Here is a 23,510-nt window from a genome sequence, read left to right as displayed (position 1 = left end):
TTATCGAATTTTTTTTATCCTTTTCTTTCATTTTCCCTCCCGTTGGTCGCATACCTCTGTTTCTCTCTTTCTTTCTTCACGGTCTTGGCCAGTCCTACCCCGGACTCAACTATTTTTTTCTTCTCAATCTCTTCGGGGAATCATCAGCGTTTCCATGCGCCTGTTTCTCATATTATTCCCCTGTTGATTGTTGACCTCTCCGCCCGCCGTTGAATCTTCTCCGCTTTGAACAGCCAGCCCTGCGGTGCCTTGGATCTGAGGCATCACAGTTTGGAGTACTTCGGTCCAATCAGCTCTTCCCCATCCCGTGAGGGAAAAAAGAGATCGTCAAAAGACGAGAATACTAAGACACGAAAAGAAAAAAAAGAAAAGAGGAAAAGAAAAACAAAAAATCATTAATTTATTTTTCCTCTTCCCCATATCAAAAGACAAGAGGACAGAGAAACATCCCGACACACTAAGTTTGTTGTGATTGCCATCAGCTAGTGGTGCCATGTTCAACCTTTCCCCTACACTATCGTTTCCCTGATTCGGATTTCGTCGGTCGTGACATCGGGGCAGATCTGGGTCCCCGGGCTCTTTAATCCTCCCTCTCTATTCATCTTGCCAATTCTTCCTATTCTTTCCCTACCACACTTGCGTTAGCCATTATCCTATCCTTTAACTAAACACCCGTTTACTCGGTCAGCCTACCTGCCGGTCACTCTCTTTTTCCCATTTTCCCTTTCCCCCTCTTTCGCACTCCACTCACACCACCCCCCAAAGTACAGCATTTCTGCCAAGCGCAGGATTGCCTAGTGGTTGATCGCGTCGTGCGGACACCTGCGTCAGTGTGGGCGCTCTAGCAAGCTGACTAGGGCTGTGATTCTCTCTCATCGATCCCTTTCCCTCCCTTGCATCGTTTCTTCACCCACCTGTCTCTCACGCAGCAAATAGCGTTGTCGGAGCGGATCGCCTGCGTGTCTCTTTGATCTTCTGGAATCCAGCGGCTTCGTGAATGGTATCTTCGCCCCGGACTCAGCCTCCATTCGATTTCCTTTCCTCCTCTTCCTCCTCCTTCATCACTTTCGCCGCTCCCGCACTTGCGTCTTCTGTCATTGCCGGCCACAATCAGCGTTCATGTCGAGCCCAGGGTCAAGCGGTGGGCGCCTTCGCTGAGTGTCAACTGAGCCGGCTCATGCCCAGGATGAGGTGTAGGAAACGTTTCAAGGAGGATGTTTGTTGATAATACATCGAGATTGATAACCCCGTCGACCATCGCTGTCTGATTCGATCGCCCCGAACCGCCTCGACGAGATCCCTGCATTGCTTTTCCCTTTACTCGACAATCCGAGTCCCTATACGTCTCCGTCGCGGTCTCCCCCTCTCCCCCCCTCTCTCTCTCACTCTCTTTCTTTCTTTTCTCCCCTCTTTCTCCGACTTTCGACCTTGATTTTGCATATATTTATATAATCACGGCGGAAGAAGACGGTGCTCACACTGATTGAGGTCAAGATGTTGCCCTCAGTAGCACCGTTCCCGCCAGTCCAGCCGCACCACCTTACTTATCGGCACGGTGCCGACGCTACAAATGGACCTTACGACCGCAATACATCATTTCTCACGTCACTCCCCCGCAGCGATTTCGGCAAAGGCTCGTTCCAGTCCGTAGCTCGATCTCCGCTGCAATATCCGCATCCTATACAACGCCTCGAGGTACCCGATGCCACGGGTCTGGTACCTAGTCCGAAGAGTGCTGGCGAGCATGCATTACGAAGGAAAACACCGAACGGGACACTGGCGGCTGGGTATGATGGCACACCAGGGGATACTACCCTTCAGCCCGCGAGCAAGCACCTCTTGGTCTCGCCGATCGATTCGGGCCACCTGATACCGCCTCATACAGGATTCCCAATGGAGACTTGGCAACAGGCCAATCTGGATCAGTCTTCGGCCGGAAAGCACCTGAATTTCCCGCCGGTATATCGAAATGATTCGAGCCGAACTAATGCAGGCCCAGCAGAGTTGACACAAGGAGTGAATGGCACCAGCTGGGTTCGTTCATTGAACTATGTTCCAGGAATGGACTCCATGCTGAATCAATCACTTCCAATGCAGCCTTCGCAGCAGCGATTTTATTGGCACAATGGCGCCTATGTTCCCACGGTTCTACCAGCGACACTTCAGCCCTGTGTCGGTCCCACCGCATCGGCAGGGACAGGACCATACGGTCCATATTGGCCTGATGGTGTGTATATTCCGTATCGCCCAGCGGCGTTTCGAGATGCCCGGTTCGACTCGCCCACTCCTTTTGCAAAGGCGACGAACCCACCCGCCCTTCAATTATTCGACGCAGGCCAACAGGCCTTCAGCCGGGGCGCTATATCCTCGGGAAGTCATCCCGACCCGGGCCTGGCGTGGAATCAGGCCCCTGCTGGAATGGTCAACTCTGAGTTGTCCATGAAAAACAACTTTCCTCGACGTCATTCGGAGCACAAAGTTGCTGGTCTTTCAAGCGGCCAGCGGACATTGCCGTATCATACGCGCCAACCTAATCCTACCCCTGGCTTCTCGCATCAACCGGCTCACGAGACAGGTCCGTCTTGGTCGGGCCCTCCAAGTACTCAAGGGCCCCAACTGGGCTCTACCGCAAGCCCACAGGCAACAAATGTGGAGTTTAAGGAGAAGGTGCTGACATGGGCTCATGGTGTTTACGTTGACCTACTGGCATCGATTCACCAAGCACGACGGAATAGTATCTCGAATGCGGCTGCTGAGGGACAGAGTCAGCGATTCTTGAAACCAAGTATATACCCGAAACCACCGCGTCAGCCTGGTCTGGATTTTTCCAGCACCAATGCTCTTGAATCGAGTCGTCACAATAACTACTCTACGAGCCAGTATGACCATGTTCAGAGGAACAACACCATTGGCAACATAGGCCAGAACGATACTGCCAGCTTTCAAACTGGCCGTCGGTATGAACGTGCTTCACTGTCTCAGTTCCCGCAAGCTGCAACCGATGTACAGATGCTCGACCGGCTCCGCCACACTGGACGGTTTACTGCATCAACGGCAACGGCTCGTTTCGGTGCCGCACCGTTGAACGAGGGTTCTATCACAGCGAATGCTGTATCCTCTTTGGAGATGTTATCCCATCTCTGTGCGGAAAGTAGTTGGGAGTGGATTGATGGCATGCTTCTTGGAGGCTGTCTCGCTTATGGGCTTGGGGATTATCATAAGGCCATGCGTTGGTATACTAGAATCATCGCTCGAGATGCAACGTGAGTATGCTATTGTCTGTAAGTAGCTGAGTTGTCTAACCAAGCACAGGCATGTGGAGGCGATATCCAACCTTGCGGCCACGCTCCTGGCGCTGGATCGCCGAGAAGAGGCGCTGCAACATTGGCTTCGTGCCGTCAAGCTCCGCCCGAGTTTCTTTGAAGCGGTAGAACACCTGATCGGTCTTTTGTGCAGCAGCCAACGCGGCAAGGAAGCAGTCAACATCATTGAGTTCGTACAGAATTCCATACGCTCCCCTAAGAACGGCGATTGTTTCACGTCCGACGAACACGCGAGTGAACCCGAGAGCGATGCGGAGAGCAGAGCGTCGAGTGCGTCCGATCTGGGTTCCTACGAGAAAGCGTCCTTTGATTACGATGACGACTTTGGTAGGTCGGTTGCCGCAAATCGGGGCTCGGCAGATGTTGGGTCAGCTGGATTTGGTTCCAGCGGCTACGCCATACCTGGCTGTGATAATGGCAGAATGCTGGCTCTCGTCCACGCCAAGGGAAACATGCTATATGCTCTGGGCGACAATGCTGCAGCTGCCGTGGCCTTTGAGGATGCGATTCTGATTGCAGCTGGAAGAAGGCGCCATGGGATCCAAAGCCTGATCAAACAGGTATTCTCGGCCTTCACGCAGGGTACGCATCACGGTTACCCCGGCCCAGAGCAGCGTGGGCAGCAGGAGACCATTCTCCTGTATCCAGACCATGCTCTGCAGACCGCAAAGCTGGTCTTTGCTCCCTGCGGAACACCCCCGGGGATCAAATATGTGCCAGAAGGTCTGGCACGAAAGGCCGCCATCTCCACTACCAGCAATTCGTTGCTCTCTCTAGCTAAGATATACCAAGACGGCATGTCTAATATCTCTAGCTCCGGTGTTCCCAGAGCTGCTCCAGGCGTTCGCGATATTCTGGCACTTTATTATCTTTCTCTTTCTCTTCAGCCAAGTCCGTCCACCGCAAATAATGTTGGTATTTTGCTGGCTGGCATCCAAAACAATGCGCCCAAGAAAGTTCTCCCCCGTCCAAGCGGAGAGATGCAGCATCCCGAAATACCTGGTGTGGTGCCCGGTACGGGGATATCTTTGGCTCTCGCTTATTACAACTACGGTCTACACCTTGATTCGCGACATGCCCATCTTTACACAAATCTCGGAAGCCTTCTCAAGGATATTGGCCAGTTGCAAGCGGCTATTCGAATGTACGAACAAGCTGTTCATTGCGATAGTAACTTTGACATTGCGCTGGCGAACCTGGCGAACGCAGTCAAAGATGCCGGCCGCGTCAACGATGCTATCGTCTACTACAAGCGTGCCGTCAAGGTGAATCCTGAATTCGCCGAGGCAGTGTGTGGCCTAGCCAACGCCCTGAATTCTGTGTGCAACTGGGTTGGCCGCGGTGGCATTGGCAACGGTTATGGATTCCGAGACCGGTGGCATGTCGATGAACAGGGTATGATCCGCGACGCATACACCATTGAAACCGGGACTGGCTGGATCAAACGAGTTGTTGAAATCGTCGACCGTCAACTCAAAGAAGGGGAAGCTTGGGGTCGTGGTTTGCTTACTTCCAACGTGATCGAGCAGTTGTGCGCGCAACTGGCTCCCGCAGCCGGTTCGCGCGGCCATGTCGCTTTTGGCACTCTAGCTAAGATTCTGCAGTCGTGGTCAGGTCAGCGGTGGGAGGGCTCTAGGATTGTCAGGATCGTGGAGCGTGCCATCAGGGCGATTACCTGGCAGTGGTATCAGGATCGGTACGTTTATGGCAAGGAATACCCTCTGACCAAATATCGGCGTCCACAGCTCCCCTCTGGCCTGACGGCGCCAAATGCACCGACAGTCCTGCCTTTCCATACCTTCACCTGCCCGCTGTCGGCGAAGCAAATTCGGCAAATCTCGCAGCGGAATGGGCTTCGTATTTCTTGTTCCACCTTGCGTTCGCCGTGGCTGCCTGCTACTGTTTTCCCTCCGCCTCCCCCTCCGCACCCTTACATCAAGGTAGGGTATGTATCATCAGATTTCAACAACCACCCGCTTGCCCATCTGATGCAGTCCGTCTTTGGATTGCACAATCCTTCGCGGGTAAAAGCATACTGCTACGCTACGACTGTGAGCGACAAGTCGATCCATCGGCAGCAAATCGAGAAAGAAGCACCAGTCTTTCACGATGCTAGTGGATGGCCCGTCGATCGACTTGTCAGGCAGATCGTTGAAGACGGAATTCATATCCTCATCAACCTGAATGGATACACCCGCGGTGCCCGGAATGAGGTCTTTGCTGCTAGGCCCGCTCCAATTCACATGTCTTTCATGGGCTTTGCAGGGACTCTTGGGGCGGAATGGTGTGACTACATCCTTGCGGATGAACTTTCTATTCCCCCTGAGACCCTCTCACCCGGGCGGCGCAACGTACGGATGGAGGACCGGCTACTGGAGGAAGACCACGGTGAGGATCTTGAGAACTGGGTGTACGGTGAAAAGATTGTCTATACCCGCGACACCTTCTTCTGCTGTGATCATCGGCAAAGCGCTCCCGATGCTCAAGATCCCCGCCTTGCTTGGGATCAAGAGCAGACCCGACGGTGGCGCATGCGTAAGGAGTTGTTTCCGAATCTCAGCGATGACACCATCATACTTGGGAACTTCAACCAGTTGTACAAGGTAAGTGCAGCATAGGAGAATAATTCAGCCCGTACTAACAGTTTGTCAGATTGAACCCACGACTTTCCGCACATGGCTACGCATCTTGGCACGAATTCCTAATGCCGTCCTCTGGCTCCTCCGCTTTCCTGACCTCGGCGAACAGAACCTTCGGGAGACAGCCGTTGCCTGGGCTGGGGAAGAAACGGCATCTAGGATCATCTTTACCGACGTTGCGCCCAAGAATACGCACATCTCGCGAGCAAAGATCCTGGATCTGTTCCTCGACACGCCTGAATGCAATGCTCATACAACAGCAACCGATGTGTTGTGGAGCGGCACGCCCCTCTTGACACTTCCTCGGTACAAGTACAAGATGTGCTCGCGTATGGCAAGCAGCATTCTGAGCAGTGCTCTGCCGAAGTCTGACGCAGGCCGCGAGGCTCAGTCGGATTTGATCGCCATGTCGGACGAAGACTATGAGGACAAGGCCATTCGCCTGTGTCACAGTCTGAAGTACCAGCCTGGAGGACAGGGACGTGCGACGGGCAGGTTAGCCGACCTGCGCCGGATGCTGTTCGAGGAGCGGTGGTCCAGCAGGCTATTTGACACGAAGCGATGGGTTCGAGATCTTGAGGACGCCTACGAACGAGTTTGGCAAAGATGGGTGAATGGCGAAGAAGGCGATATCTGGTTATAATGTGCGCATCAGAATATACCCCTTGAGCGATTTTGTTTCTTGTTGGACATGGTGTGATTGTTTATTTATATTTATTTGTTTTGATTCTCGGCATGTAGGTCTATGTCTGTGCATATGACCCTTTTTGATCTGTCAATTTTGGGTATTTTGATCTTGTGTGCGTGGAATTTTTGCATACTGGCGTTGGATGTGTGTGTGTCTAAGGAATGGATCAATGATGATGACATCCCGGAGGCTGTATGATTGTGTATCAGCAGCTTGGCGGGCATTTGTTTTGGGTTTATGACCGTGATTGATATCTTGGGTAGGCGTTGTGGTTGCGATGATGTCTGGGACTCCCCGAACCTGTCGGGTTGAGTATTATGGAGTAGCGATTGATAGAGCGAGTGGTGACTTTGGATATGATTCATATGCCGTATTGTATTTACTTCTCTGTATTGGATCGATAAGGTGCTGTCCAGGTAGTCAGCCTTATGCATGATAGAGTTGCAGCTGGTTATTAGAACTTGTGCATATGCAGTATCATGAGTAGAGCATTAACTACTGCCATGGATGATGAACTCTATATCATGTTAGATAATTACACGTACTCCACCATCCTACATTCTAGATGATACAAGCATTCTGCGTAGCCCAAAGAGATTGCGGCTCTAGTGAAATAGTAGAGGTGCGAGCGTTGGTCCAAGCGAACATTTGTTGACAATAGCCGGTCCTGTCTTGCAAGTACATCGCATGTAGGCTTCCATGGCAACTCTGAAGCTACCGAACTACCAACACGTGCTCTTTACAAGGAGGTATGTGACAATGGGCAGGTGGTCACTTAATAATTTTTTCTCCTGCCTAGTCAGTATGTTTCAACCACATCCATGTACCTTGATACAACACCAAAGGGATGTCCTCTTCTTCCTCATCAATACAATCGTCATATTCATATTCTCGCATAGCAAGCTACTACAGTGTTTCTGAAAGCAGCGCACCGAGTTTGCCCTGGATTATAAACCAAAGTACTACCATACAATAACGCTAAATGAAAAACAAATCTCACTATGAACATTCGAAAATTTCTTCAAGCTGACGGTCGGTAGCGAAAGCAAATAAAGCAATCGGAATCCCTCTGCCTTTCGCCACCATATCTTTCATTATGGTGGTATATCGTTGAACCTCAACTGGGCCAAAGTCATGTGAGTTTCTTTGATGCCCTTGTTCTTTGGTTACTATGGTGCGGAGCTTGCGTTCCTTGAGAGTCAATAGCACCAGTGCTATATCAAGCGCATCGAAACCATTGAAGCACTCTCTGGCCACCTTGACTGCATAGTGTATGTCGAGCTGGGTTGTCGTATGGTCATCGGACCATGCTGAACGAAGTAACTTAACACGTTCTGCCCACAGGTTCCCCGCAGAAGCGTCCGCAGATTCACGATAAAGATCATATAACCCCGCCTGTATGAGCTGCTCTAACGACACCACACTAGACCGCCCAGCGTGATGCAGAACCCCTTGCGACAAATACTCCCCATTGTCATAGCGTGGGTCTCGTAAACGAAAATCGAAAAAGCTTCGCATTCTCTGATCAAGTTCAGGAGCATCACGATACGCTCGAAGTAACGACTTGTCCCGAGCGAACTGTCCACGAGGAAACTTCCTCGTGTCGACTATGCATATGTAGACTTCAGCGGGGTCACAGCATCGTTTGTTGCATTTCCGGATTGCGTGCTGGATGACATACAGTAAAGAACCACTCCATGACATCAGATTGTCGGCATCCTTGGATGCAAACCACTTTAGATGATTGTATAGCATTCGGGCTGATTCTCCTGGAGGCCGAGAGAGGAGATCGGTTCTGCTGCGCTCTGATTCTGCGGAAATGCTTTCGGCGGAAGCTACAACATGGTGGTCACTCAAGCCAGAGCTTTCCTCGTCAAATGCTCTAAATAGATATCGCGGAACCTCTGCCAGACAGCAACTGGGGAGATTCGCTGGCGGATAGAATAGCGTGGTGGGCTCATCATGACATTTACTCAATGCGCGAACCCAAAACCTGATCCACTCTTCCCTTTGCTGCCCCTTCCTCTCAGCTTTACGCTCGCATTGCGCGCGAGAGGCCTCAGCATAGCTATCTTCGATAGCAAGTCGATTCTCATGCTCATAAAATTCCTCGCTTTCGAAGTCAGGGTCATACGGCTCTTCAAAGCAGGATTCCTCCAGAGATTCAAAGTACTCATCAGGGTGCAGAGTCCCGGAATCACAAAGAGCCTGAGCATAGCATTCCTCCAAAATTATTCGCAGAACACTGCTCTCGTCGGTGGTTTCATCATCAAGTACATTGCCAGCGATCCTCTTCACTTCATCACTAAAATGTGATAGCATTTTCTGCTCCAGTGTCCATGGGCTAGCAAGCGATATGAGGTATGCCATGATGTAATCTTTAGTGAAATCGCTGAACTTCTTCGTGATATTCGCAAGGGCGACGGCTTCTCTTCTCAGGGCGCTTAAACTTGCAATGTACTCGCCGCTAGGTGTCTGTGTGCCTTCGATCACGGTCCCGACATGTGCTGCGTTCGCTGAGGTGGATTGGCACGATGTGACCATCTCCCGGATCGTCTTCAGGAGATCTTGAGTCGGATCTGACCAGTTTGAAGTTGATCTATCGGTAAATCTCAGTCCTCCGAATGTATTAACAAGGCTGGTGAACTGTTCAGCCATGCTTGCAATGCCAGACAGTAGACTATACTCGGCACAGTAGGGTCAGCGAGCTAGAAACGGTCACAGTTGCGTTGCGGTGATAGGGCAAAATGGATGGGAATTCTAATTTCTTCTCGTGCGAGCGAAACATATCTCTAGTTATATGCATATTTATATCTTATGGTCGTCTTGTTGGGATTACTAGACAGCCTCGTTTTTTGCTGTGCCAGGCACCAGTCGCGGCTGGCTTCAAGCCTTATGGCAATAATGTCCATGTGACTGGGGCGCAGCAGAGGAGCCTCAAGAAAGGAAATAAAAAACGATCTCTTAATTCTCTCGTGGCTATGGCTTACATGGATAAATGAGACAACAATCAAGACAGAGCTCATGGTGCAACGTACTGCCGTACAAGGCTGAGCATAAAAATGACCGGGTATGTATCGGCTACGTATGTACCATGGTGGGGAGACAAACATCAACAAGTTGGCTGGATGGTGTAGTTGGTTATCACGTATGCTTCACACGCATAAGGTCCTGGGATCGAGCCCCAGTCTAGTCACTTCTTTTTGCATTTTTTTTGTTCCACTTCAAAAGGTCTCTAACTATAGGAGTGTGTATTGCACGTATGCTATTGGGGTTTTGTCTGATTTTTTTTGAAGAATTTAATTCTTCTGGTCGTGTCATGCTATGTGGGTATAGTAGTTGGGTTGGGTTGGGTTGGTTATCTGACGCTGTACATGATTTTGCAACTGCTATCATCTTGCAAGTCATAGTATATATCTACACGGACCGTAGATTACTGCCACTCATCAAACCTACTTCGAAAAGGTGATAATGTCTCTTGCAACTGAGGTGAAATTACACCGCAAGTTCCGTTCATCCCCTCATCTAACATGATCCCCCAATCGCTCTCCAAAATAATGAAACCCTACCATTAATCTACCTCATCCAGCGATATGCCCAAACTTAGCAGCCGCTACCACCTCTCGCTTCATGCTGTGCCGACTGTAGTCTCCAATTAAGGTATTCCCCCCCCAAATCTGAATATAATAAATCATTATAAAATGAGTGACTTATTCTGATATGCCGCCGACGGTGTATTGAAATGACACGGAATTTACCGGAGCAATGCACTCATTGATCACCTCGCCGTAGTAAAGTTGGATATTAATATGGCCTTGTGCTGTCCTCAACAAAAGAAAAAAGCATCTGCTCTGCCTTATTCTCATAAGTCATGTATTGACATCATGATAACAGTTTCGTGTCGAGAAACCATGGGAATAGGCGCATGTAGAAAACACGACAAGCGCCGGCAGCTGCGAGGAGATAATAAGAAGGAGACCAGTTGTCGTCGAGATAATATTTTTTTTTCTTTCTGTCTTCCTTTCGAAGGAGTGTGTTCTGATTCCACATATACACTATTTGTTAGGTCTTCACCGAGAGAGACAGGCTTGGAATGTAGATATGATGTTGTTATTGTTATTGTAGTTAAGATGCTGCGCGTGTTTCTCCGTACATCATGTACCTGACGATGTAGACGTATCGCAGATGTTTATATCCTTGCAGCATGTTATGGGTCATTTTGCATAACTTGCAGGCCGCTGAGTCTGCCATTTTGTCACATAGTCGAATGGTCGGAAAGTCGACAACTGTTGCTAGATATCCAAACGCCAATCTGGAGCAAACCCCAATTGACAGTCGCTATACCATTTTCTCCCCATCTTGCATTACATTCGATGCTGTATGATCAACACCGGAAACATATTTGGCGCGGTTGTAGACATCCCTAGACACCCTGGCTAATGACCTCAAGAACATAGTATTGGATCTGTTATGTGCCGAAGACTTCCCGCGAAGATGGTTCTGGCTTGATAGTGAAAGCCGCAAGTCTCGGAATGCTGCTGGGTGTATATGACGTGACAGGTGTCCGATTAATTCGTCTTTTGGCAGACTTTCAATTGAGACGAGGTAATTCAGGCAACAAGATGATCCTATATAGATATCGTAGCGGACATCGCAGCACATAGCGCAGGTGACATCGCTAGGTATGCTATGTACTTATTCGTCGATACACTGTCACTTGTCACCAACATCATCGCTAAGAAGAGCGTGATTCAGAGAGATTAGTTCTGTTTTCTTCCAATGGTCCCTGAACCTCTCTAGGAACCCCCATCAGGAATAACTGCAGGATAAAATCCACTGCCATGAGTCGTTAGCCAATAAATGCTCAGACATACTCCCGGTCTGACCCGGATGTCCATGATAATCGTTTTGGCCTGCTGGCAAAGCCATGGCATGTATAAACGCCAGCGAAAGTTCAAGTGCTTGAAATATGTTCACAAACTGCATGTGGTTCGCAATCCTGTGTACCATGTAGTCGTTGAAGTTGATGGAAAGTATTTACTTGTAACTCAAGCAGAAATATATCGGCCGGTTCGACTGGTAGCTAGATTAGGTTAAAAGAACTATAGCAAAGACCGTCTGGTAGCTAGCTGTCGTGATAGGGCTAGATGGAGAACAGCAAAGAGCCTGTGAGGTCGAGCATCACAAGTCACGCGATGACCTGGTGAGCTAACTACAATGTTATCAACGATTGATGTAGCTTAGGGCCCGAGGCATGCGTCTGGAGGTCTTTGCCGTGGTATGGATTATTTTAGAAAGGCTTAGGCCCCACTAGACCATAATCTCTTCAAGAAGTGGATAGGATGCCCAGTTCCAGCAATTGTCCATGTCTGGAATTCTTCCTCATGTTTGGGCAGCGTCATTTTTCAATATGATTTTATCTCTCGATTATGTCCAGGCTTGCACGGTCATGAACGACCCTTCTTCCTTCCCTTGTATCCCACGACGTTCCTCATATGCCAGTTGTGAATCATCGTAGGTGTACCCTAAGCCGAGCTAGGGTTCTGTGTCTGTGGACAGCGTAGGATAGAGGGAGACGGGGCCGTACCGGCGCATGTGCAGAATCAGCTGTCATGGGAGATGGACAGTAACCGAGTGGAGTAAGAGGACCGGTATGAGTGTCGAACATACTTGCTGTGATATGCATTAGCAGTTTATGTATAACCAGTGCAGACTGGCCCTCATCTGTATAGATGAGCAAGACGCGTTCCCGGTATGCTCACCCATGAGACCTCTTCAAGCGCATATGCGGCCATAAGTATTTGGCCATGAGTTTTTTGCAAACGAGATTTGCAGAACAAGAGTTGAACGATGAAGAGAACTTGCCCGCTCAGTACTCGCAGAGCTAGCTGCTAGGATATACTGGTAGTGGAAGTAAAAGGATAAAACCAAGTGGTATATCCTGACCGATGTTTGCTGAGCCATAGGGTAGAGCTATGAATTAGCATGTCTCTTCGAAGAACTTCTGGGTCCATTTCTACAATCTTGCGACATATCGGATGGGCTTCGATTCGAATATAGCTTCCCTAGTCATGAATGGGATCTCTTTGTCTAAAAGCACATGTCGATATATGAGACAATCCACTGATCCTCATCATGCTCTTTCAGGAGAGCTTTGTATTGGCGCTCGCCTCCGGGTATGAATGAAACCAGATGCTTAAAAACCGATGAACCCCAGAGACGGTGTTGCTTATCTGAAACATGGTGCTATTGCCCTTGTATGTAAGCCGTCGCAGACCTTGCAGCAGCTTCTATTCCGACCCAGTGTTTGTATTTGTGGCTATCTTTCAACGGTAGACGCATCTTTAGAACCGGTAGGAGTTTGCTCTGGGTCGTAATAGCATATCCAGAGAATGCCATGACATCTTCTGTGGCCTAGTGTAAGCATCGGCGCTAGTACTGTGTTTGAACATGTCTTCTATGTTCTTTGATGTCTTTGACCAACGAGGGTTCGAAGCCTCTGAATGTGTACAGAGGTTGCTGAACAGGTTGGGGGCGGGGAGGGGAGAGGGTCAGGTATTGTTCGTCTCTTCTAGAGTCTGCAATGTTGAGAACTAGCTTTAGTATGGGATGAATGTTCTGCTATGATCATAGAGATATTTGGAACTGCAACATTTAAGATATAAAGAGAGTATATGACTTTATTGGTAATAGAGATAGCCCCGTAGTGGGAAATGGGGGAAGGATAGACTTATTAGCAGTCTAAGATAGAAAGTATTCCCCCGTATCTCTGTAGAAGTATACAATGGGAGTAAAGGGAGAAGAAGAAGAGGTAGAAGCAGTAGAGCTGAGAATTAATACAGACTCAATCTATCACTGCGAAGCATAATTCACCATATAGATGTCAATATCAACATCATTCAAGCCCTTCATTGACTACATCAACGCCTATACTCACCCCAAGCAGTGACTACATAAGACTGAATCATGCATAAGCATCATTAACTGATCACAAGGCTGCATCAGCGCCCCTCTCCCTCTCAGACACCCAACTCCCATCATTTGCCACTTCTGACCTATCCAGCACCATCCATCCACCACCCCCAAAACCGTACTTCCATCCTTCGGCCACTAGATGGATAACATCGCGTGGGACAAGAACCCAGTGGCATCACATGCAGCCCTCCAACGGAGAATTCCAAATCGCATACCTTGCTGCAAAGGTGCGGTTTCCAACCCGCGTGCAGGGATAGTCAACGACCGTCGAGCCAGCATGAGCACCTACCTCCTCCTTCTCCTCTCCTTCAAGAGCAGCAAGGATGGCGTATGTATGACAATGACCAGCATTCCAATCCTTCGATGCAAAAGCAAGCAGCTTCAAAAGGTAATCACCACTAGTTTAGCTAACGGAGGGATGAGGAATGGGGATGGGGATGGGATGGTTGCGTGGCTCGGGATCGGGGACCTTTTCTCCTCGCCTTCGGGGTTTATCGTCGTTGGTTCTAGTTGGTTTATCTGTCAAACAGGCTGGTCGTGATGTCAGCTAGCCAGCCTCACTAATCAGCAGCTAACTACCCCGACTTGAGTCTGAATCGGAGTCTTCATGGATAAGTCGAGTGGCACTAGTCAAGAAAGATTTTTGGGTTCGGTTAGCTCGTATATTACCTACATAAGTGAGTAAGACTAGTAAATGGATAGCAGAGGAGTACCCAGCTGAAGTCTTGACAATCCTTCCATGATGAGCAGCGTAGTTATTGAATCTAGATATACAAAGAAGGAAAATAATTAACCACTATCTCTTTTTTTTTTTTTTTTCAATCACCACGCACATGGCATCCACGCTTGGTCAGCGATCGATAATCATCGAGAACAAAGCGATCACAGAGTAAAGCAGGGAAAAACAGGGATTATTCTCAATGGCACTATAGACTTTTTTGTTTTTTCTTTTTTCCCTTTTGACTTGACTGATGGCTTACAGCAGTAGGGGTCACGCGAACCCAGGATCCCGGTTCGTCTTCCTTCCTTCCTTCCTTCGTTCCCTCACGACGATCTGTCATAGTACAGAAATATCTCCCTCTTGAATTGATGTCCTAATGAGTACTAGTTGGCAGCCACTCTCGCATCAATTCTCCTCTTTTTCGCGTCTCGAGGCTGGATCGTGCGCCCCCCCCAAACTCTGCCAACTGGTTGGTCAACTATCCTCCGTACCATCGGTGGCTCCTCATGCAGCCAATATCTCCTAGTCTGGGTTGACCCCATCCTGTGGTGGAGTAAAACTAAGCAGAGTCAGACAATCCATCCTACATACAGGGAAAGCGTGGAGGATAATACCGGCAGGGATGGTTGGGTGCTAGTTAGCCTTGTGCATATGATCTGGAGACAGACAGGCAGCAGACAGGACAGGACAGGTCGTGCTATTCGGGTGTCATTCTTATCCTCCTTCCGTATCCATGTACATCTACATCTACTGATACATCTTGCACAATATTCCTTGATTGTAGGCCTATTTAGTCAGGGGTAACTGGAAAAACAGATACAAACACACACACACAGTAGATAGATACGATCTATCCAAGAAATACCTGAAACCCGCCCCCTACCTTAACACATCTACTATGATCCTCCCATCTCCATACGATAATATCCCATCAAGCGATTAATCAATCCCACACGCGATCACCCTCACCCTAGAACACCCCGTCGAACTTCGAAACAAAGCAAAAAATAGACACAACAACAAACACAAACACATACCCCTGCCCTATTTGCCTCCTCCCCGATGCTTATCCTTCCCCTTTGGTGATTTGAAAAACGCGCGTCATGAAACATCCTCTTTAGGAAGACGGATGAGAATCTCTGCCTGAGTGCATACATACATGCATACATGCCATACTTAACCTAACTAACTAATTAAACCAACTAGTCAGTCAATAAGTTAGTTAATTAGTTTAAAAGAGTTCACCTTAGTAAGTGAGTATGTCGGCGCCTCCGATCGATCAGATCGTGTGGCTTAGGTTACACACGTCCTACTTTACTTCTTTCCCGTGGAATGGAATGTTGTATCTAAAAGAGGCGTAGCTGCCATCTCTAACCCATTACAGCAGGTATGTAACATAAATAAACCGAATAACATAAAATGCAAAACCACTAAAACTCAAATTCATGTCCCAGCAAGGAGAAAAACTGGAGTGACTGCGTGGCACAGGGGGATTGAGAGCGGACAAAGCACTCGGTCAAATCATTCAATCAATAAGTCCGATCTAATCCGTCCGTCAGCCTCGCTGCCAAAAACCGTTGCTGTTCGCAACAGCATCACTGTAAGCAGAAAGAGAACTTGCCCCTAGACAAAGGGGGTCGGATTGAGTTTACCACATAACTTACTTAGAAGAGACATGAGTATAGTCATGGATGAGATGGATGGAGATATGGTGGATGGGGCTGAGCTAGCTACTTACTTCTTACTTCGCCCCCTCGTTCATCCATTACGGGACATACGCTCATACATAACAAACAAACACCGTAATACAGACAAAACAACAAGCAGAGAAGTGGTGGTATCAATACAATACAAAACCATACACCCGCAACGGCTTGTATCTGACAAGCGCATCTCCACGTGGTTTAGCAGGAACCCCTTACGCAGAAGGGGTTTGTGCATTGGGCGCTTGTCCCTGGTCGTATTGCGTATTTGGTTGGCCCCCCTTGTATTTGTGTATGCGGTTACCAAGGGGAAAAACAAAACAAGCTAATACACACTATACAAGGGTATGTTACATACCCACACACACTAACTACTGTGTAAAGTAACTCTTTAGTGTCATACGGAGTATACCGGGAGGGACCCACCCAGTTGACAAATACTTGTCAATGGTGTGTGCCTTGGCTGATTTAGCACAAATTCGAATTGGGAAAGTGGTCTGTGTAAGTGTGTGCGGTAAGTGTGTCGACTGTCTACTATCCATCAACAAGGTAAACTATCTACTTAGCGTTTTTATTTTTTTCGGGGGTCCCTGCGCTCGGGGAGCATTGATGCCGCTTTCGCTTGCTGTCTCGCTCTTTATGAACAAATTGGGAATATACTCAGAATCATTATGATTCTTACATGAGAAAACGAAACTGAAATCATCTAATTCCATATATATATTTCACATCCTCTATACCATCCCATTCAGGTTACCAGAAATGACACCTCATATTACCCAAACACCATCATTCCTCAGTAAGAGAGAGTAGCGTTACAGAATACGAGCTAACCTATTATAACCACGATTTAAAAAATCCCAGATTAGTTAACCGCGTTCTTGCTTGCCGATCACGGGCGGACCGGCAAGGCGGGTACCCTAATCCTAACCAGGTCAAGTCGATCATCGATCACCCACTCACCTTCCCACACCGAGATCCTCCGACATCCAATCAAATGGTGGAAATCGGGCTCGAATCTCAACGTCGAGACTGTGCTTGCGCTAACTTAGTTTTTCTGTGGTGGTCAGTTTTTGAGGTTCCACTTCTTGGTTCCAGGGGGGTGGTGTTGCTGCTACTTAGTGCTATCTAGTTAGTTAGTTAGTGTGACTCCGTAGGTAAGCTGAAGGATTAGTAGAGTAATAATACTAAAATACAAAGTGGGATTGATGGATAGGTCGGCGGCGTCGTCGTCGTCATGACCCTGACGTACTATTGGGGTGGTTGATGGATCCGGACCTAGGGAGTTAGACCCTGAAGTGGGAGTATCTACTCCGTATCTGTGAGGAAAATTATGCAGTGGCATGGATAAATAGTACGGAGTACAGAGTAGAGATATCTACATTATGACAGTAATGCATGCAGTGTCTAATTGACATACAATAAGTACTATGCTAATACATAGCATAGAATAATATTAAGTACCAACTTCACCCCCCGGAACAATCAAATCAAAGATACCCATGCAACTCCGTAGTAACAAGTATCACCCCTCCGCTATAGCCGCAAGCCCAGCTACAACATCCCAGTCCCAACAGACGAATAAAACCACCCGGAAATGCGGGCAAGACTTAATTACTAGCTAGTAGCTTACCCATTAAAGCAACGGACACACTCCGCACTTGCACATTCATCTAACCTCAATGGGTATATGCAAAGGGCAGCAATTAATTTATTCTTAAACCATGTTTCCTTTCCCCCCTCAGCAATAATAGATTATGAGGAAAGTAAGGAAGAAGTAGTCAGACCAATTAGCGCGGGATGGCTGATATTTCCTCTTTCTTTCAGCCCGCACTAACTAAGCACCACCACCACTCTCCAGGACCCCGTAGTACTGACTCATGGACTAGATAGGCAGGCAGGGTAGAGTTTCCCAACGACACGGAAAGCTCAGATTAGTAAAAAAATCCGAGAATCCGTCAGGTTCCAGAGTCCAGACACAAATCCCACCCCATCCCATCCCATCCCAAGCTGGATATACTACGTTATGTACTATGCTATCCTAGGAAGGCTCAAGAGCTGAAGGAGGACCAATTTTTCAGATTTTTCAAAATCAGGTAGGTGGTTTTGGAAGTTTTCACTTTTCCATCGCCATCGGATATACCCGCCGCTATACTGCCTGCCAGTGGGAAAGAAAATTACCCATGCTCGGAACCACCGGGCAGATTCTACGTTCCGATTAGCATTACTACTATGAATGTATCTTCGGAGTACCTCACGCAACGAGAAAACTCAGGGAAAGGTTCACGGAACGGAAAGAAAAAAAAAAGTTAATTTTGATGAATTAAAAAAAGGGGTTGTAAAGCTTAAACAAGAATAAACGGTAGGGAAGTTTACCAGTGGTTGGTGCCCCATCAAGATATAGCTAGCTAACTTACTTTACTGTTTTATATTATACTAATCTAAACTATACTCTACTGAGTATGCTGTGCGGTTACTCCGTAGAAACTAATCTATATCAGCCACTATTAAGCTTGGGCACTACTTATCAATCTGGATAAAACTGGCGAGACAAGGGAGGGGATGGGGGGGGGTTGTGTCATGTCATGCTGTCTGCTGCACTCTTCAGGGCCAGCTTGGGCAGTAGGGGGCCAGATTGGAAGAAAGGAAGAAAGAAAGAAACGAAAAGGGTGAGTTGAGACCCACTCACTCTCTTCTGTTTCTACCGCCCGACGAGAGCAAGCTTCTACAGAATAAGGTACTAGGCGTGTGCGTATATCCTATCCTATCCTATCCTATCCGCAAGTACGGTACACGGAGACATACTAGATAGATATTCTTCCGAAAGTCCCGTTCCCGATCCCTTATCCGAAGGAAAGGAAAAGTTGAAAACCGAAAAAGTCAAAAATCAACAACTCCGATATCGAAGCCCACCTAAAGAGGAAGGTTCCTCAAGGAAAGAAAAAAACACGCTCGGATAAGGGGGAAAAAGTCAAAAATATCCTCATAAGGAGAAAATAATACCACTAAATCGAGAAATAAAAACGTGTGTATACCGTATACTAACTACTACGGAGTAAGTAGTGAACGATCTCCAGCCTCGTCCTCGTAGCGAACAAAGCTCCACTGCGACCGACCACCCAAACCCATCGCATCGCATCGCATCGCATCGCATCGATCACGTTTCGTTTCCGATTTCAGGTTCTCCAGATTTGAATCCATCCACCCATCCATTCATCCATCCCGTTCGATTCAGGAGAAAGAAAGAAAGAGGGAGAGAGGGGGGGGAGAGACTCAGGGTGGAAACTGTGCTCTCTCTAACCGAATGCAAATCGTGGGCACAGCGCCTCGCGCGACCGTTTCACATAAACAACAGCAACTCCGACTAAGAGTGAATACCAACCCTTGGTTCTGGGTCGGTCGCTTGGAGAAGAAGGACGTTTTTTTAACCGCGCCGACCGGCGGTAAGTTAGTCAGTAAGTGAGTCTTCCTCGCAGGGACCGCGGGAAGATCACTACTTACTCACGGGCTGGGGAGGGGGGAAGATAGAGGTTGTGAGTGGTCGGAAGTAGATGATTACGGAGAAGCGACTAGAATCTTGACGAGAGGGATTGGGTCGGTGGGAGGTTGGAGATCAAACCAAGTGTGGGTGGGATGGATAGTAATGGATGGATGGATGGATGGATGGATCCATGGATGATGATGGGACGGAATGGATCGGGGAAAATCAATCAAATCGTTGGGCGGGCGGAGCGGGCGGGTTAGTTAGTAGTGATGTTGAGCTTTTTCCGTTTAAGGAAATCGGCTAGGGTTGCTTTGATTCGATCAGATCGAGAGGGTGTGGTCTTTGGAGATAGCAGTATCGTAGATTATTTTATTTTATTATTATTTCATTCGAATTTAGTTTGGGGGTTGTTTCTGGCTCTGGTTCTGTTTTCGCCCCCATCTTCCCCCTTCTAGTCAGGTATCAGAAGTACATGGATGTTGGGCGTTAATGATAATAACAAACGTCTATTATGGGATAGGGTTGTTGAGCGTATGGTGTATGGGGATCATGACATACGATCTCAGCTGCATGGTGTCTGCGCCGCCCCCTGAGGCATCCTGGGGGGTGATAGTTAGGAGGGCGCAGCACCCAGCGACTATTGGAGTGGCAATATTTGGAGCTGGATGAGGAGGCGGAGAAGAAGAGAAGGAAAGCTGTTATAAACATTCTATCTGGAACAATAGAGCTCCCCCATCCATGCATAAATCTGCATAGTTGACGATCAAACCGGGTGCGGGAAGAAGGGAAAATCAAACCGTAAATCTGAGAATAGCTAGTCAAGCTACTCCGTAGGTTGGTTCTGGGAGAGGAAAAAAAAGGGAATTTCGCACCTCAACGCTTCAGCTACATATCCACACCACTAGTACAAAAAAAAATCTATGGGGGGAAGTAATAGAATAATACTAATAATATCAGATACTAATGTCGCATCATTTGGGCAGAAGACAGGGGGTGTGGGATGAATGAAAGAGGTGCACCAATGATTCAACAACTTTCTCTGTCTTCTCCTCTGTGGCTGAACGCACTAATCCCCACAGTCGTATATTAAGGTCCCCGAAACAACCGCATCGGTTCTGTTGGGCATGCGACCAGATGACCGATAGAGTCGGCAGGGGGGTTGGTGATGGAGATGGGGATAGACGAGACAGCTTTAAAAATAAACCTGACAGAGCTTTGTAAATTGCTTCACTAAATTGTAATGTTGGAGGTGGATTGTTTCAGCTGTCAGGATGCTATCCCCGGCGGCAGTAGTAGTGATAAAATGCAATATAATACAAATTAACCATAATCAATTTTAAATGCATCCATACAGTTGACTGAGCGTTGTGCGTTTGTGCCTGGGGCTTAATCAATCTCGGGCATTAATTGTTAATATAGACGATCGCTTGACTGGGCTCGTCTGCCTGCTTGGCAAACTGACGTACCCCGTATCTTGGGTCGTGGTCAGAGGGGGGTCCATGGATGCGCTGTTGGAACTTTGGTTGCTCTATCTGCAGCATCCGCAGCAGGTTCGGATGTTGGAACCTCATTCGATGCTTCCACCAGAATAATATGCGCATCGTGGAGATTGTGTAACGGTCGCCCAGGGCTCCACTGCCAAGCCCTTCATCCTTGACCAATGCATCGGAAAAGCGGAACATGCTCGAGCCAGAACAGGAGATAGGGGAAAAACTTGGATGAGTGGTAACGAGATGAACACAGATCGGTTGTTGTTCACCACACGCCCCCCCATAATGCGAAGGGCGTAAATCTCCTAGTTAGTCCGTCTGTCAAATCAGGATGCAGGATCGGGGATGGAACTGAGGGTACGTCACGGTGTGCATGTCGCGAGTGGACGGAAGTGGATTAGCGGGGCGCTAACAACCAGAATTCCAAATCAGATGTAAAAAAAGATCAGCGGTAGTTAATTAATGCGAGAATCTCTTGGCCGGCAGGGCTCCAGATCCATTGCGCCGGCGGTGACTGGTTTCTGCTGCTGCTTCTTCTTCGTTTCCTCACTAGGCCATTGTTGGTTTTGGTGTTTGGCATTGTCGTCTACTCCGTATTGTCGAACTCCTTTAGTTCACTGGAGTATTGGGTTACCTCATGGTGCGATTGGCACGGATGTAGAATGTCTTGTTTCATGCTATATTCGTTCTGGAACTTGGTAAACGATTCAACGTCACAAGAAAGTCCCAAAATTGGTCCTGTGTAACCCCCGGAGCCTTGTTTCAGAATATGCCCAACCTGGTAGGTGTGTATGGGTATGGGTATGGGTATGTACTGATGTGTAACCCATACGTCTGAGAGATATCTACATAGTCATGCGTACTTGATACGAAGCGTAGGATATCCCCTACCGGCCAACGGCCGTCAGAGAGGGTCACTGGCGAGCCAACGTCCTCCAGGACGAGCTGCATCATCCTTTCCTCACCCTTGAACTTGACTCCACCCAACTTTGACCCCAGCTGAATCTGCACCGCCTACCGGTAGGCGAGCAGGAGCTGGTATGCTCATGCACGCATGGCAGCGCAACAGTGGTGCGTGTGAGATGTTAGATTGGCTGAAACAGACCACCAGTCGTGGGTATGCAGTGCGTAGAGCACTGGAGACACTCCATGAGTGCCAGTGCATACCTAATACACCACACAGAGTGGATTGCAGCTCCTGCGTTCGGTGACCCCGCCGATGCCTTCATTCTTGATCAGTCATGGTGATTGCCTGATCGGCATACGTGCAGCACCGTCCCATTCACTGGGTGTGGCTTGGTATCCGTCGCGAGTGTGGCGAGTCAGGTTGGGAAGGAGAAGCCATGTCTCCGAACAGCACGTCACGATTGGGATAGCCCAAAAAGCCACTAGTGAGTTGGACACCCAAGTCCAGACCAGGAAGGTCGTAGTGGCACATCTTGAGAGAAAATGGTGGCGGGAATGGAGGGGAAAATAGGAAAGGCTGCTCCATCGTTCTTATCGTTCGTCCTTTTGCGCTTCCCTTATTTTTTCTTTTTTTCATTTTCACTTTTGTATTTTCTTTTTTTCTTTTTTCTTTTTTCTTCCTGCTTTCCTTCTGCCTGTTCTCTACTATAGGCTGCTTTGAAGCCCGCTTCTTCGGGGACCGCTCGATTGCTGACATGACAAGAAAGCCATTGGGGAGAATGAAGCCCGTCGGATTCCCCATCCCCCATAACTTTCTCGTACCGCGGATGGGTCCCAAATGAGACAGGCGGTTGTTCGATTTCCAACAAGCTTACTTACCTTATCCAGGCTGAATGCTTGCGCAAAGGTAACATAAACACAATGAAATAAAAGTCAACATAAACACAATGAAATAAAAGTAAATAAATAAATATATCAAGACAAAATTCAAAAATACAAAACGGGACAGCCCTGCTTCGAGACCGTTAGCGATATGTGCGTAAACGAGTAAAGAAAGGGAGGGTAGAAAAGGAAAGGGAGGGGTGCTGGCGAATCAACCCAGTCAAATCGTAATCCACCAAGTCCCTGGGATAAACTTTGTCTGGCTATCAACCTTACCTCCCAACTGGGGCCAAGTCAACGTAGTACTTCAGTAAGAGGAGGAGAAGGTGGTGCTGGTGCTGGTAGTGGAGGGGGGAGAAAGGGTAAAAGCCTTCCGGCCATTGAGAACACTTCCATTGACACTGGCCGTTATGCATGAACCATCACGACTTCCAATATCCACCCCCATTGATTCGCCATGCCAATCCCGAAATTCCAAGTGGAAGGATTGGATCAGACAGTCGTCAGCTGTATTCCTAATGGACCTATCCATTCCACCTTTCCCGTGGAGATGGTCTGCCATGCGCCAACGACGGTTGGTGGATGCTGTCCGGTGTTGCTGCTGCTGTGTCTCTGTTCAGCCAACCTTGTATGTATGTATGTATGTATGTGTGTATGTAGTGGTAGTGGTTGTTTCCACTCCCTTCGATGTGAATTCGT

At 48.2% G+C, this 23,510-nt stretch overlaps 3 protein-coding genes and 1 non-coding gene across 4 annotated transcripts; 2 read left to right on the top strand and 2 right to left on the bottom strand.

Moving 5' to 3' along the window:
• Window positions 1–1,360: 1,360 nt before the first annotated feature.
• Window positions 1,361–6,641, top strand: BO83DRAFT_3352 (UDP-N-acetylglucosaminyltransferase). The gene is made up of 3 exons (XM_025528397.1): window positions 1,361–3,263; window positions 3,313–5,926; window positions 5,976–6,641. The coding sequence occupies exons 1-3, from the start codon at window positions 1,495–1,497 to the stop codon at window positions 6,603–6,605; spliced, it is 5,013 nt and encodes a 1,670-aa protein (XP_025393174.1). The 5' UTR covers window positions 1,361–1,494; the 3' UTR covers window positions 6,606–6,641.
• A 789-nt stretch (window positions 6,642–7,430) lies between these two features.
• On the bottom strand, window positions 7,431–9,463 carry BO83DRAFT_328311 (uncharacterized protein). Its single transcript, XM_025528154.1, has one exon. It carries the CDS (start codon window positions 9,306–9,308, stop codon window positions 7,650–7,652), a length of 1,659 nt encoding a protein of 552 aa, XP_025393173.1. The 5' UTR covers window positions 9,309–9,463; the 3' UTR covers window positions 7,431–7,649.
• A 309-nt stretch (window positions 9,464–9,772) lies between these two features.
• On the top strand, window positions 9,773–9,846 carry BO83DRAFT_t19. The gene has a single exon. It is a non-coding gene; the product is annotated as a tRNA-Val (tRNA).
• Window positions 9,847–22,141: 12,295 nt separating this feature from the next.
• Window positions 22,142–22,976, bottom strand: BO83DRAFT_3314 (uncharacterized protein). Its single transcript, XM_025528269.1, has one exon. The coding sequence runs from the start codon at window positions 22,729–22,731 to the stop codon at window positions 22,306–22,308; it is 426 nt and encodes a 141-aa protein (XP_025393172.1). The 5' UTR covers window positions 22,732–22,976; the 3' UTR covers window positions 22,142–22,305.
• Between the last annotated feature and the right edge of the window lie 534 nt (window positions 22,977–23,510).

This window comes from Aspergillus eucalypticola, assembly GCF_003184535.1.
Source record: "Aspergillus eucalypticola CBS 122712 chromosome Unknown BO83scaffold_1, whole genome shotgun sequence".
Taxonomy (NCBI): domain Eukaryota; kingdom Fungi; phylum Ascomycota; class Eurotiomycetes; order Eurotiales; family Aspergillaceae; genus Aspergillus; species Aspergillus eucalypticola.
The sequence above is the reverse complement of the archived record's forward strand: the minus strand, read 5'-3'. Positions and strand labels throughout refer to the sequence as shown.